Raw genomic sequence first — 15755 nt, forward strand, 5'->3', positions numbered from 1 at the left:
TGGCTCGACTCATTGGCTGGGTTCTTTACCCGGGGCCCACGCTTCGGACTTCTCTTCGTTTACCGGGCCCCTGTCTCCTAAAACGCCCTTTTTTTAAAGATTTTATTTATTTATTTGACAGATAGAGATCACAAATAGGCAGAGAGAGGCAGACAGAGAGAGAGGAGGAAGCAGGTTTCCCACTGAGCAGAGAGCCTGACTCGGGGCTCGATCCCAGGACCCTGGAATCATGACCCGAGCTGAAGGCAGAGGCTTTAACCCCCTGAGCCACCCAGGGGCCCCTCCTAAAATACTTCTATTCATCCTTTTTTCTGAGCCAGTTCCCAAATCGCTGCCTTTTTCCAGAAACTCTTGCTTTCTGTTCCACCTCTTGTATCGGAAGTCATCTGCTCCCCCTAGAATTGCGAAGCCTCATCTTTCCTGTCTTCTACAGAATTCGCTATTCCTCTCACGCCTCCCTTTAACTTATCGAGATCTGAGTCCATGTCTCATTCATCATTGTACTTCCCACAGGATCTAAGAGTACACATGGATATATTGCTGAATACATTAATGAATCAGTGAATAAATTATAAAATCCAAAAGCTTGTGCTATAAACCAGGAAATAACAGAAAGACATTGAATCATTTTATAATATTGATATAAAAAGTCCATATAATATTAACAGATTTATACAGTTGATAATATTTGAGTAGAAGTGTAATGATATATCAGCTATGGGGGGGGTGAAGGACATGGAAACACTACTTTCTGAAAAATAAACTTTTTAAAAAATGTCTTCAGATACAGTCAAAACAACAAAAAATAGAATATATCCAATCATACATCAGTGTTTTTAAAGGAAAACAATTTAGTAAGGAATTTGGGGTTAGGACCTAACATTGTAATTGGTGAGTCTCTCTTAAAGGAAACTGAGATGTGAGGTTATTCATTGGAAGAACCATGGTAATCAAGCCTAAGAAAGAATGCATCCCCAAGGAAGAAAGGGGAGAGTGGGCCAAGTGACTTGGGTCCTCAATTAGCTGCCTAAACCTTGGCACACGCTTGCAGAAAATGTGACTTACACAGAGAGAGATAGTGTACCATGCAGGAAATAATGAGAGAATCCACTTCATGGTTGTTGTGAGGATTAAGTGAGTTAATGCAGGCAAGGTTCAGTGGCTGGCGTATTGTAGTTGCTATAAAGCGTTGAGTACCAGCTGTTTTTCTCTTAAGGTGGAGTTGCCCTCATTCTCCGGTCCTGCCCTACAGGACTGCCAAGTATGGGAGGTAGTGTTGCACACTCTAGTGTACACGTGGCTGAACTTCTTAAACCTCCATCCATTTTTTGCCTTTAGCCCTAATTAGTCTTTCTGGACTAAGCCACATAAGTTTTTGAAACTATGAGCCAGTGTTTTCCAGCAGTAAATCATAAAGACCTATACTTATATTCCATTTCACTGTTTTGACCTGATTACAAACAAAATTTTTAAAAGAAAGAATAATTGGCTTTATTGAATACCTGCTCAGTGCCAGATACTCTGCCCATGCTCTCATCTCAATCTCCCACCATTTCTGCCAGCGGAGGTGAGGAGAACAGGGAATTACAAAACTTATCCAATATTACACAGCTAGTAACTGGCAGGAACTTGATTTGGACCTAGATATGTCTCTTGCCAGACTTGCGGCCTCATCCAGCACTCCCTCCGGTAATGGAAGGCAGAACATATATGCCAGAGTAAATATCATAAGGATTTCTCTTCAGTGTCTTATTACACATCAGAATTACACTAACTGCTTGTTTCCATAAAACCTCAAGGCAATTAGCCAAGCATTTGTTTTTGATTACAGAGGACCAGTTTATTGAAAACAAATGACTAAAGCTGTCAGTGTTTTAAAGCATGTTAGCTGGGGGAGAGTGAAGCATGAGAAGCTAAGAGAGAAATATATGAAGTTGGTGCCCGCAATCTTAGAAGCTCAATTCTTGGATCTTCTTTTATTGGTAATTATGTAATAGAGTGAAGAATAAGTGACAAGCCACCCTTTTGCCTCCAAGTGATTCCATTTCTATTTATAAAGTCTGAGAAAGTTGAAGGGTTTAGGAATGTTTCAAGATTACACGAACTCTAGAGGGGTAAAGCCCTGGATTTCAAATTTCCAAGTGAAAGAGTTTCTTGAGCTCCTCAACCTATTTCAGTTTGAATGCTCCTCTTATTTGGTGGGCTTTCCTCTGAAAAAACATTTTAAATGATTGAAATTTGTCATTTTCTACAGTGTAGATTCCATTTGTACTGAGGTTTACTTGGGATTAGGCAAGAAAATGCTCTTCATTTGCCGCCAGAGCCCTAAGCACAAGTGCAAACTTGGAAAATTGTGTTCTTATATCCATGCATGCTCGCTGAGCATGTGCTGTGGGCTGCCATGTTCACAGGGCTTCCCCATGCACTCATGCAAGTTGTGCATGGCACAATGTAGAGGACACCGGTCTCATCGTGTTTTTATTATTTAATGTTATATACCTGCTTGCACAGTTAAATTTTTGAGGAAGAGATCTCCAGAGAAACTGGGCCTCTCTCTTTGAAAGTGTCTCTCCTCTCAAACTCTTCTCTCCTCCCAGCTTTTAAAAAGGAAACAAACTAATAAAATAAATCCACTTAGATAGGAGTGACTACTGAAGATTAAAGCTCCCAAGGGCTTTTATAATTTAAAGAAGTGATTGCTAAATCCAAATTAAACTAATATATAAAATAAATAAAAGGTTGTTTTTAAGACAGGAGGCCATGCATTCCTAGTGTCCTTTGTCCACACTGGGAGTTGGTAGCCACATGTAAGGAGAAACTTAAACCACTGATAGGACCCTTTTTTTAAAAAGACTGCCAAGCTCTGATTTTGTTACAGTTCTGAGCTCATTAAGCTGGGTTATTGTCTGTAACCCACTGAAAAAGTGACTTGTTCAGTAGAGGGAACAGAAAGTAGGGATCAGGATTTCTAAAACAATTATTCTTATTACAAGACTTGGATGTATGTACTCTACATCATACTTCAGTAATTTCTAGAACACTTCTATTCTGATTACAAGATTGTAAGCTCTTTGGAAGCAAAGTGTCTGATTTATATCTTCTTCAAACAGTACTGAATTAAGGCCCAGATTGGGCAAGGATTTCTTAGGGCCACATGACTTGTCAATGGCAGGACCAGAAATAATACTCGTGATTTCCTCGTGCCATGTACCAACGTAGTATTTTGTCTGTTCTTACCCCTGTTTCAGTTATCTTCTGCTGCATAACCCACCACTCCAAAATCCCATTCCCTAAGACAACAATACAGGTACTTCTCATAGGTTTATGGTCAGGAATTTGGTTGGGCTGTTCTGCTTCCTGTGATGTTGACTGAGTCACTCATTAGTTGGCTTCATATGGATTGTGCCGAAAGGTCCCAGAAGGTTTCATTTCCATGTCTAGAACCTCAGTGCTTCTCCCATGGCCTCTTCCTCTCTGTATTTTTTCTTTTCTCTTTCAGTAATAGCCAGAACTTGTTTACAACTTAGTAGCTATCTTCCTTTAGCAGAAAGAAGCAGAAGTTGGCAGGCCTCTTACGCTAGTCCAGAACTGACAGTGTGACTTTTACTGCATTCTCTCGGTCAAGGCAGGTCGCAAGGCCAGCCCAGATTCAAGGGGAGGGAAAATAGATACTACTCCCTCTCAAGAAGGGGAACAGCATATACACTGAGGGGAGGGAAGAAATTGGTGGTGGCCATCTTGGAGACTAACCATAACCATAGTTAACTAGCAGATGCAGCCCTCTCTCCCTAATTCCTAGCGCCCTGACAGAACAGGACAAACTCAAGCCTATGGAGAAACAAAGGAGAAAAGGGAGAAGAAAAATGCCCTGAAACTCCCCATCCCTTTCCATCTCAAAGCCTAGCCAAAGGGTTAGGAAGGTGACACCTGCTTACCCCCCAACCCCTCTGATCATTCCTTGGCTGAGTTTCTTCTGGTCATTATTTGAGCATCAGAGGAAAGGCTGCTGCTCTTTGCACTGAATGTTAAGAGCACGATTGTTACTGTTGTATCCTACGGTGGGCATTTTACGATAATTTGGTTTTAGAACTACTGCTATGTCTGTTTTCTGTGTCAGTCTTTTTTTTTTTTTTTAGATTTTTTTTTTAATTTATTTATTTGACAGAGATCACAAGTAGGCAGAGAGGTAGGCAGAGAGAGAGGAAGGGAAGCAGGCTCCCTGCTGAGCAGAGAGCCCGATGCGGGACTTGATCCCAGGACCCTGAGATCATGACCTGAGCCCAAGGCAGCGGCTTAACCCACTGAGCCACCCAGGCACCCCTGTGTCAGTCTTTTAAATGCATATTTCTTTTTTTTTTTTTTTAAATTTTTTTTTTTAAGATTTTATTTATTTATTTGACAGAGAGAGATCACAAGTAGGCAGAGAGGCAGGCAGAGAGAGAGGAAGGGAAGCAGGCTCCCTGCTGAGCAGAGAGCCCGATGCGGGACTCGATCCCAGGACCCTGAGATCATGACCTGAGCCGAAGGCAGCGGCTTAACCCACTGAGCCACCCAGGCGCCCTAAATGCATATTTCTAAAGGCTCATTCTCTATGCAGTAGTTAAAAACAATGCTTTTCAGTGCTGCATTGTGTATTGCTAAAATGTAATACACCTACAGGTAACCTTTTCAATTGCTAATTTCCATCTATAAGTCAAATTGTACTTCATCACTAAGGAAAAAAAAAAAGCGGATCTCATTAAGTTTCTCCTGCTTTCTTCTTAACAACTCAGAAGATTCTTATGTGAAAGAATAAGCACCTAAAACTGGAAAAATCAATTTTCTAGCCTATTCCACCTCTGGCAACATCCCTCCTTTGTATTCTAACGAACTTGGTTTTAAATTTGTACAGGATGAGGATTATAGGCATACTTTGTTTTACTGTGCTTTGCAGATATTACATTTTGTACAAATTGAAGGTTTGTGGCAATCTTGCATCAAGCATGTCTATCTAATGGCACCACTTTCCAACAGCATTTGCTCACTTCATGTCTTTGTGTCACATGTTGGTAATTTGTGCAATATTTCATTCAGACTCATTCATCATAAATGTATTTTTGTGATCTGTGGTAAGTGATCTTTGATGTTAGTATTGTGTTTAGGGATGCCACAAACTGCACACATTTGAGAGAATGCACTTAATAAATGTGTATATTCTGACGGCTCCACTGACTGACCATTTCCCTGTCTATCTCCCCGTCTTTGGGCCCCCTGTTCCCTGGGACACAGTATTGAAATTAGGCCAGTTCATAAGCTTCTACTGTGACATCCATGTGTTCACATGAACGGAGGAGTCACACTCACTTTAAATCACAAGCTAGAAATGATTAAGTTTAGTGGGAGAGGAAAGTTGAAAGCTGAGATAGGCCGAAAGCTAGCCCTCCAGTGCCACACAGCTAGCCAAGTTGTGAATGCAAAGGAAAAGTTCTTGAAGGAAAATAGAAGTGTGGCTACAGTGAATACACAAAAGATAACTAAGTGAAACAGCCTTATTGCTGATAGTGAGAAAGTCTGAGTGGTCTGGAGAGAAGATCAAACCGGCCACAGCATTCTCTTAAGCTGAATTCTACCAGAGCAAGGTCCTGACTAATTCCAATTCTTTGAAGGCTGGGAGAGGTGAGGAAGCTGCAGAGGAAAACTTTTCCACCAACAGAGGGGGGATTCATGAGATTTAAAGGAAGAAGCCATCTCCATAACATCAAAGTGCAAGGGGAAGCAGCCAGTGCTGATATAGAAGCTGCAGCAGGAGATCCAGAAGATCAAGCTAAGATAACTAGTGAAGGCAGCTGCACTAAGTAACAGATTTTCATTGCAGATGAAAACAGCCGTCTGTTGAAGAAGATGCTGCCTAGGACTTCCATAGCTACAGAGAAGGAGCCAGTGCCTGACATCAGAGCTTCAAAGAACAGACCGACTCTCATTAGGGGCAAATGCAGCTGTTGACGGAAAGTTGAGGCCAGTGCTCGTTGACCATTCTGAAAATCCTAGGGCCCCTAAGAATCACAATAGATCTGCTCTGACTGCTCTGTATATGAAACAACAAAGCCTGGAAGACAGCACATTTATAACATGGTTTACTGAATATTTTAAGCCCACTCCTGAGACCTCCTGCTCAGGAAAAAAGAAAGATTCCTTTCAAAATGTTTCTACTCATTGATAATGTGCCTAGTCACCCAAGAGCACTGATGGAAATGTACAAGATTAATGTTGTTCTCTTGGCCGCATCCATTCACAGCATCCATTCCGCAGCCCATGGATCAAGGAGCAATTTTGACTTTTAAGTCTTACTATTTAAGAAATACATTATGTAAGTCCCCAGCTGCCATTGAGAGTGATTGTTATGGATCTGTGCAAAGTAAATTGAAAACCTTCTGGAAAGAATTCACCATTCTAGGTGCCATTAAAAACATTAATGGAGCACAGGAAGAGGTCAGAATATCAACATTAACAGGAGGTTGGAAAAAGCTGATTCCAGCACTCGCAGATGACTTTCAGACATTCAAGAACTTCAGTGAGAAGTCACTGCAGATGTGATAGAAATTCAAGAGAACTAGAATTGGAAGTGGAGCCTGAAAATGGGACTGGACTGCTGCAGTCTCACGATAAAAGTAACAAATGATAAGGAGTTGCTTCTTATGGATGAACAAAGAAAGTAGTTTCTTGAGATGGAATCTTCTGGTGCAGATGCTGTGAAGATTATTGAAATGACAATGAGGGATTTAGATTATCACATAAACTGAGTTGATAAAGCAGCAACAGGGTTTGAGAGGACTGACTCCAATTTTGAAAGAAGTTCTCCTGTGGGTAAAATGCTATCAAACAGCATTGCGTGCTACAGAGAAAGTGTTCAGGAAAGGAAGAGTCAATCAATATGGGAGACTTCGTTGTTACCTTATTTTAAGAAATTGCCCCAGCCACCTCAGAGTTCAGCAACCACCATTCTAATCAGTTAGCAGCCATCAATGTGGAGACAATAGTCCTTACAGCAAAAAGCTCAGATGATGGTTAGCATTTTTAGCAATTTTTTTTTTTAAGATTCTGTTTTTAAGTAATCTCTACATCCAACATGGGATTCAACTTACAGTCCTGAATCAAGAATCACATACTCTACTGACTGAGCCAGCCAGGTGCCCTACATTAAAGTATATACATTGCTTTTTAGACATAATGCTATTGCACACTTAATAGACTACAGTATAAACATAGCTTTTTAAAAATTTATGCAAACACAGTTTTTATGCACCAGGAAACAAAAAAAATTCATTTCACTCACTTTATTGTAATACTCTGTTGGAGTGCTCTGGAACCAAACCCACAATATCTCTAGGGTATAACTATATTCTCTTGCTTTGAGAAAAATATCTCTTAATCTTCTAAATTTCCTTGTCAAATTTTTTTTTTTTTGCATGTATGTTTTTTTCCTTAAAAAACAAAGATGTTTTGTCAAAGATTATTAGTCCATAGAGTTGAGGGTCCATATCTGGGCTCTCTACTCTTCCACTGGTCTATGTATCTGTTTTTATGCTAGTACCATGCTGTCTTGGTGATCACAGCTTTGTAGTAAAGCTTGAAATCACGTAGCATGATGCCCCCAGTTTTATTTTTGTTTTTCAACATTTCCTTAGTGATTCGGGGTCTCTTCTGATTCCATACAAATTTTAGGATTATTTGCTCCAGCTCTTTGAAAAATACCGGTGGAATTTTGATCAGAATGGCATTAAAAGTATAGATTGCTCTAGGCAGTATAGACATTTTCACAATGTTTATTCTTCCGATCCAAGAGCATGGAATGGTTTCCATCTTTTTGTGTCTTCTTCAGTTTCTTTCATGAGTGTTCTGTAGTTCCTCGAGTACAGTTCCTTTACCTCTTTGGTTAGGTTTATTCCCAGGTATCTTATAGTTCTTGGTGCAATAGTAAATGGAATCGATTCTCTAATTTCCCTTTCTGTATTTTCATTGTTAGTGTCTAACAAAGCCACTGATTTCTGTACATTGACTTTGTATCCTGCCACATTGCTGAATTGCTCTATGAGTTCTAGTAGTTTGGGGGTGGAGTCTTTTGGGTTTTCCATATAAAGAATCATGTCATCTGCGAAGAGAAAGAGTTTGACTTCTTCATTGCCAATTTGGATACTTTTTATTTCTCTTTGTTGTCTGATTGCTATTGCTAGGACTTCTAATACTATGTTGAACAAGAGTGGTGAGAGTGGGCATCCTTGTCTTGTTCCTGATCTCAATGGGAAGGCTGCAAGCTTTTTCCCATTGAGGGTGATATTTTCTGTGGGTCTTTCATAGATAGATTTGATGAAGTTCAAGAATGTTCCCTCTATCCCTATACTTTGAAGCGTTTTAATCAGGAATGGATGCTGGATTTTGTCAAATGCTTTTTCTGAATCAATTGAGAGGACCATGTGGTTCTTCTCTCTTCTCTTATTAATTTGTTCTGTCACATTGATTGATTTGCAAATGTTGAACCATCCTTGTAGCCCAGGGATGAATCCCACAGGAAAAAATATACAGTGGAAAAAAGACAGTCTCTTCAATAAATGGTGCTGGGGAAACTGGACAGCTATATGTAGAAGAATGAAACTCAACCATTCTCTTACACCGTACACAAAGATAAACTCAAGATGGATAAAAGACCTCAACATGAGACAGGAATCCATCAGAATCCTAGAGGAGAACATAGGCAATAACCTCTTCGATATCAGCCACAGCAACTTCTTTCAAGATATGTCTCCAAAGGCAAAGGAAACAAAAGCGAAGATGAACTTTTGGGACTTCCATCAAGATCAAAAGCTTCTGCACAGCAAAGGAAATGGTCAGCAAAACAAAGAGGCAGCCCACGGAATGGGAGAAGATACTTGCAAATGACAGTACAGACAAAAGGTTGATATCCAGGATCTATAAAGAACTTCTCAAACTCAACACACACAAAACAGACAACCATATAAAAAAATAGGCAGAAGATATGAACAGACACTTTACAATGAAGACATACAAACGGCTATCAGACACATGAAAACATGTTCATCATCACTAGCCATCAAGGAGATTCAAATTAAAACCACATTGAGATACACCAGTTAGAATGGCCAAAATTAGCAAGACAGGACACACCATGTGTTGGAGAGGATGTGGAGAAAGGGGAACCCTCTTACACTGTTGGTGGGAATGCAAGTTTGTGCAGCCACTTTGGAAAACATTGTGGAGATTCCTCAAGAAATTAAAAATAGAGCTTCCCTATGACCTGCAATTGCACTACTGCATATTTACCCCAAAGATACAGATGTAGTGAAAAGAAGGGCCATCTGTACCCCAATGTTTATAGCAGCAATGGCCACGGTCGCCAAACTATGGAAGGAACCAAGATACCCTTCAGTGGACGAATGGATAAGGAAGATGTGGTCCATATACACTATGGAGTATTATGCCTCCATCAGAAAGGATGAATATTGCAACATTTGTATCAACACGGATGGAACTGTAAGAGATTATGCTGAGTGAAATAAGTCAAGCAGAGAGATTCAGTTATCATATGGTTTCACTTATTTGTGGAGCATAACAAATAGCATGGAGGACAAGGAGAGATGGAGAGAAGGGAGTTGAGGGAAATTGGAAGGGGAGGCTGAACCATGAGAGACTGTGGACTCTGAAAAACAATCTGAGGGATTTGAAGGGGCAGGGGATGGGAGGTGGGGGAACCAGGTGGTGGGTATTAGAGAGGGCAGGGATTGCATGGAGCACTCAGTGTGGTGCAAAAACAATGCATACTGTTACGCTGAAAAGATTAAAAAAAAATTAAAAAAAAAAAAAGACATTCTTTGTTGTTGTTGTTACAGTTAGATTGTCATTTAGAGAATTATTCAACCCAGAGTATTTTTTCCTAGAAACAATCACATAAATAAAATTCTCTAGTGTCATACATACCAAAAGAGGAAATGTAAGGCTGTAGGGGCAAAGCTTTTCCAAGTGCTTTGGGAAATCTTACTCTTAAGAGATTATCTTGTACCCAGCTGTGTAAGGAGTAGGAGCCACTGAAATCGCATTTATTCTCCCAATTTATCTGGCCCAGTTATTGAAGATACTGTATGGACTCTTTTTGGAACAGGGTTTTATGGGTAAGCATTTACATGTGGCAGAAAGCTTGCATTCAATTAGAAAATGTCCAGATTTTTTAAAAAATTCCATTTTATCCTTTCTTTTATTTTGCTAGGGAAAGCAGTGGTGAGTTTGCTCTTGTTTATTTGCTATTTTCTTTTGTTTGTCTATGACTGAAAAAACACTGTGTGTCTTTAAAATTGTCCAAATCACTTGGAGATTTTGGGGGATTTTATTTGAATTTTTTAAAATTTCCATGCTGGGGTACCTGGGTGGCTCAGTCAGTTAAGAGTCTGACTCTTGTTTCAGCTCAGATCATGATCTCATGGGTCTTGGGATTGAGCCCCACATCACACCCCGTGGTCAGTGAGAGTCTGCCTGAAGATTCTCTCCCTCTGCCCCTCCCTCCAAACCAAGTGTGCACACTCTCTCTTTTTCTGTCTCTCTCTCTAAAATAAATAAATCTTTAAAAATAAATAAAATAAAACTTCCATATCTTTACCCATTTCATTTTAGGAAGAAGAATTAGAAGCCCAAATTTCCTTCCTTCAAGGGCAGTTGAATGACCTGGATGCCATGTGCAAATACTGTGCAAAGGTGATGGACACTCATCTTGGTGAGTGAGCTACTTTGGCCCTGGGAGTAATGATAGTCATAACAACAGTATCCAGTTGGCCCTGTGTTAAACTTTTCATGTGTATCATCTCATTAATCCTCACAGCAGCACTCATGGTAGAGGTCCTGTTACTATCCACATTGTACAAATGAGGAAACTGAAGCACAGAAAGATTAGTAAAATTTCTCAAGATTATGTCGCTAGTAAATAGAGTAGAGATTCAAAATCAAGCAGTTTAACCACAGATTTCAATTCTCAGCTGCTACACTACCTTTTGTAAATAACTGTCTACCTCAAACCAAAATGAAATGTTGAGCTTTCAAGGGGCACCTGAGTGGTACAGTTGGTTAAATGTCCAGCTCTTGGTTTCAGCTGAGATCATGATCTCAGGGTCTTGAGATCAAGCCCCACGTTGGGCTCCCCAGTCAGCGTGGAGGCTGCTTAAGACTCTCTCCCTCTCTCTTTGCCCCTCCTCCTCCTAAGCTCGTACGCACACTTTCTCTCAAATAAATAAATCTTAAAAAAAAAAAAAAAAAAGGAGAACTGTTGAGCTTTTGAGATCAAATAGTTCTACTGTTGTGCCAGCCTGTCTGTAATTACCAATGTGATCAGGATTTTGACAGTGCTTTATATATATTTTTTTAATACATGTTTTTAACCACCAACCTGAAATGCATGTCAGGACCACATGACCTTTTCTTATTTTTGACTGCTTATATTCTAAGAAATGTCCTAGTTTGAAGTTTCATTTACATGTGAGTCATACATATGTCACATTAGAAAGTCTTCAGGCATTATTCTCTACAATTGTGAAAGTTCTGTATTTTATATTAGAAATGGTCTCTGCTGGATCATGTATGTTTTGCTTTAGTGACTATTCTGCTTGCAGAACTTTAGAATGCAGACTATTAGTGTTTTTTAGCCCTCTTATGGGCATCCTTTCTTTTTCCATTTTTTAGTGTCTAGCATCTGTGGTTTATGAACAGATTAGGAAAAATAAAACATATACTGTAATGGCAAGGGCCAATATGGTGCTCTGTGAGTGTGGACAAATGGCAATACCAAGTAGTATAAGAAATCAAGATGCATCCCACTTATGAGGGGAAATCGAAGAATCCACTGAGGCCCCCTTCCCCCTGCAGGGGTCCTAGGAGTAGCCCATCTGTGGGGCCTTTGCAGAAGGTGGACTCTCTTCCTTGGACTCCACTGATATCTCAGTCTATTAGGTCATGAATCCATTACACACAGTCAAAACAGCTGTCATTTAAGTGTGACCTGACCTGTACTGGCCTCTAGCAAGGAATTCATGTTCTCTTATGGTTGGGGAGGTGATGGACCTCAGTGGCTACTTGTCTACCAGTGTCTAGTTACTAAGCAGCTGGCTGGGCCCCGTTCTAGCCTTAGCTGTTTCTCCTCTCTTGACCACTCCTTCAAAGAAAGAGTTTAATAGGGGAAGTAACTGGAGAAATGCCCAAAGGTGAGCAAAAAGGTAGTATCTCTTATCACAGCAAGAACTGTTACCCTTGTCACATCTGATCCGCCCCTGGCACAGCGGTTCATTTATACGCTTCAATATGATCATTTTTTAAAAATTCAGATAAACTAAGTTTTCAAGAATCTCATAGCATCCCACTTTATTTCTTTTTAAGATTTTATATATTTGAGAGATTTATTTGAGAGATAGCCAGAGAGACAGCATGAGCAGGGGGGAGAGGGAGAGCAATCTGAGCAGGGAGTGCGATGCAGGGTCCATCCCAGGACCCTGGGATCACGACCTGAGCCAAAGGCAGACACATAAACGACTGAGCCACCCAGGCACCCCTCATAGCATCTCACTTTAAAATGTATCAAAAAGAAGTAATGAAGAGAGATAGTTTATATATAAATAATATATATTATATAACTCATTTTCGATCATTATAATTTTAATTTTAAAGCAAGTGTGTGGGTGGGTGTATATGTGTATGTTTGCTTCTCTGGCTGTGTGGGTAACCTTGTATTGCTTGACTTGGGTTTTGACCAAAGTAGGAGAACAAAGAAGTGACTGAAAGAAAGATTTCCTGGAACTCTAGAAAAATCCTGTTAGGAAATTTCTAAGTTGTTTGGTCCACATAGCAGCTTTTAAAGCAGCTTTACTTAAGCCTCAGAATGTTCAAAGAGCTTTCGCTCTGAATTTGGTCTTTCAGTCAGCACTGTAAGAGTATTTTCTCATTGCATGGGAGGAAGAAACACTTTAATTAAAGAAAAGCCCATACCAGATGTGAATTTTCAACTAACCGCAAAACTAAATTTGTTTTTTGTGTGTATGTTTCACTTTCAGCCAGAATCCCTTCATATAGCTGTCAACTTCTTTTCTCCATATAAATAGCTGGACTGCCTTTTTAAAGTAGGGTCAAAAGATGCTATAAAGAATTCTGGGCCCTGGGCCCACAGATGGATTTCATTTCACCTGCCTATTACGACATTGGTTTATTAAAGGGTATTCCTGTGTTGTAGGCAATTTTGATTCCAAGCAAAAATTAGAGAAAGACAAAAAAAGATTAATTAAGGTGAAGCTCTTGATTTACTTTTTGGCTTACTGTATTGCCTTTAAAAATGACTTCAGTACCCTAGTATTTTTTTCCATATGATACTTTCTATTTTTACTGATTATCAAAGCAGTATAACATTCGAACAACTGAAAAACATATTAGTAAGTGACTGATGATAACATAGTGTAATGTAATCTTAATAATAAATATTAATACAGCTTTTTATTAACTAAGGAGATGTTCATGCTATATTATTAAGGGAAAAGACAGGTAGCACAAAAGGATATATTTGATGCGAAAATAATCACTAACAGTGATGATCTGGATAAAAGGAAGATCACAAGGGGACTCTCCAGGAGGCCCAATTTTTAATGCCTGGGAAATGCAGCACAGCCACTGAGAGTCTGTAAATAGCCGAAGGGCCTGGAGGGCCATCTTTACACTCCAGGCAAGAGTCAGCTGGAGGTGTATCCGGAGTGGTGTTAGGAAAAGCAGCCTTGTGTGGCAGCAGACGGACACAGGGTGAGAACAGACTCAGTCACTTCTTAGCCCGGCCTGCTTACGATCATGTCTTCATATATATATATATATATATACAGTGGAGACCCAGTTATCTACCTTGCCAGTTTGCTGCCAAGATGAATGTGTTTTTAAAGCCCAGCACAGGGCATGGCCCAGAGTTGGGTTTTCAACACAAATTCTCTCCCCTAACTCCTGACCAATACCAAATTCCCCAGCACCTAACTAAATATTCCTTTATCAAATGATTTGGAAAGATGCTAGAATTTAGGGTGTGTTGGTCCTAAGATGAGGCATGTGAACTCTTTGAGCAAGAATAGCTATAGCAGAACAGAATGATGTGGCCTCCTTGACATGAGCGCTGCTGGGCCTCCATCCTGCCCTGGGCCACAGGCTACCACAGTGGCTGTGAGAACTGCCTCAGAAACTTGTTCCAGCAGGTATTTCTCTGTGTCTTCTCCCAATGTTAGTTGTTTTCAGTAAGTTCGTTTCATTTCAAGACAATTCCATTTCACCCTACATTTTCATCAGACATGCAGTAATGCCTTAAAATGTCAAGTACAGTTCAAGACTCCTTTTATAGCTGCCAGAACAAATACAGAGAAAAACCTCTCAGTTAAAAATTATACCAAGGCATTTGTTCAGATGGTCCTTTAATTATAGAGATAATAACATTGACAGGTTAGCAGTTCTTTCCTTATGGTCCTGGAACCCAAAACTAAAGGAATATTTGTTTTATCAAAACTAGACCAAAATTCTAATTTTATTACTTCCACATAATTGAATTGCTTGAATTCAAAGACTGAGAGACAGGAATTGAAAATACATGTTTTGTTAAACCTAACTTTCCTGTCAACTTCAGAAGACTTGTTTAACGTGCTCGTTTTTCTGTTGCTATAGTTACTCCCCTTCCTGTCATCCTGACAGTTGAGTTAAAAGCCATTGACAGTATTAACCTCTGCGGCTGAGTGCAGGCTATTTTTAGATTTGCTGTATTTTACACATAATTGCACGTGGGTGAGGAGCCCACGCTTCTCTGATCTGTGAGCAGCTGGGCTGAGCTGCCAGCTGTTTACAGGGACCACGAGCTGCTCGCCCCACCCTCCCTAAAGCCCGCACCTGCCTACTCCCAGAAGAGGTATTTCCAGTCCTTTGTTGGCCGTATAGACAGACAGTGGTTTCCAGCAGCTTGTCCTTTCGTGGGTGGTTCCTGGCAACAGGAGGCAGGGCAACAGTGTAGGGAATCAAGGGCAGTTTAGGTTTCCCAGAATGCTGTATCTCCCAGGACTGTAGAATGCTGAATATCTGGTAGCTGTAGAAGCGAGGGCAGCAGTTCTTCATTCCACAGACAAGGAGACCAAGGTCCTGGAAGGATGAGAGACACACACCTAGCTCGTGACACACCACACATCCAGACCCAGTTCCAGTCCCTGGCTTCTCTTTCACTGATGCCTCTGCTGAGGCCCCCCTTGAGTCAGTAGTGGAACCAGATCCTCTGTCATTTAGTTGCACATGGCATTGCTGGCTTTGCACTTGTCATAATATTTATGTAAGCATTAGCTGGAAGAGGAGGCCAGTTTTGGAAATCAGTTTATTTGCTTCCGTAAGAACTTTATAAATCTGATTTTTCTCATGTTTATAAAAACAACTTTCAATGGACATCTTTGGAAACATTCAATAACGCAATTAACTTACGGCATTTGAAAAACAGGGAAGGGAAATGTGATCACCAGACAGCTTCCTCTCTGTCAGTCACACTGTGATAAAAAGTTTTCATAATTATATTGAGAATTTTAAATACTGCATTTAATTGTGGGTAGCATAATCCTCTGTAAAAGGAAAAGATACCTTCACCTGAGAATTTGTTAAAATGCCAATTTCTGATTCAGTAAGTGTGCTCTGAGGCCTAAAGTTCTGCATTTCTCACAACCCCCCAGGTGACCTGATGT

General features: G+C 40.2%; 1 protein-coding gene across 8 annotated transcripts in view; it reads left to right on the top strand.

Moving 5' to 3' along the window:
- The window catches only part of TBC1D5 (TBC1 domain family member 5), a 564199-nt gene that overhangs the window by 529007 nt on the left and 19437 nt on the right, over positions 1–15755 (top strand). For all 8 annotated transcript variants that reach the window (XM_059162522.1, XM_059162530.1, XM_059162525.1 and 5 more), the window contains one exon: positions 10657–10756. In XM_059162522.1, the coding sequence (XP_059018505.1) occupies positions 10657–10756 (100 nt within the window). The remainder of the gene's footprint in view (positions 1–10656; positions 10757–15755) is intronic.

Source organism: Mustela lutreola, chromosome 2 (genome assembly GCF_030435805.1).
Source record: "Mustela lutreola isolate mMusLut2 chromosome 2, mMusLut2.pri, whole genome shotgun sequence".
In the NCBI taxonomy this organism is placed as follows: domain Eukaryota; kingdom Metazoa; phylum Chordata; class Mammalia; order Carnivora; family Mustelidae; genus Mustela; species Mustela lutreola.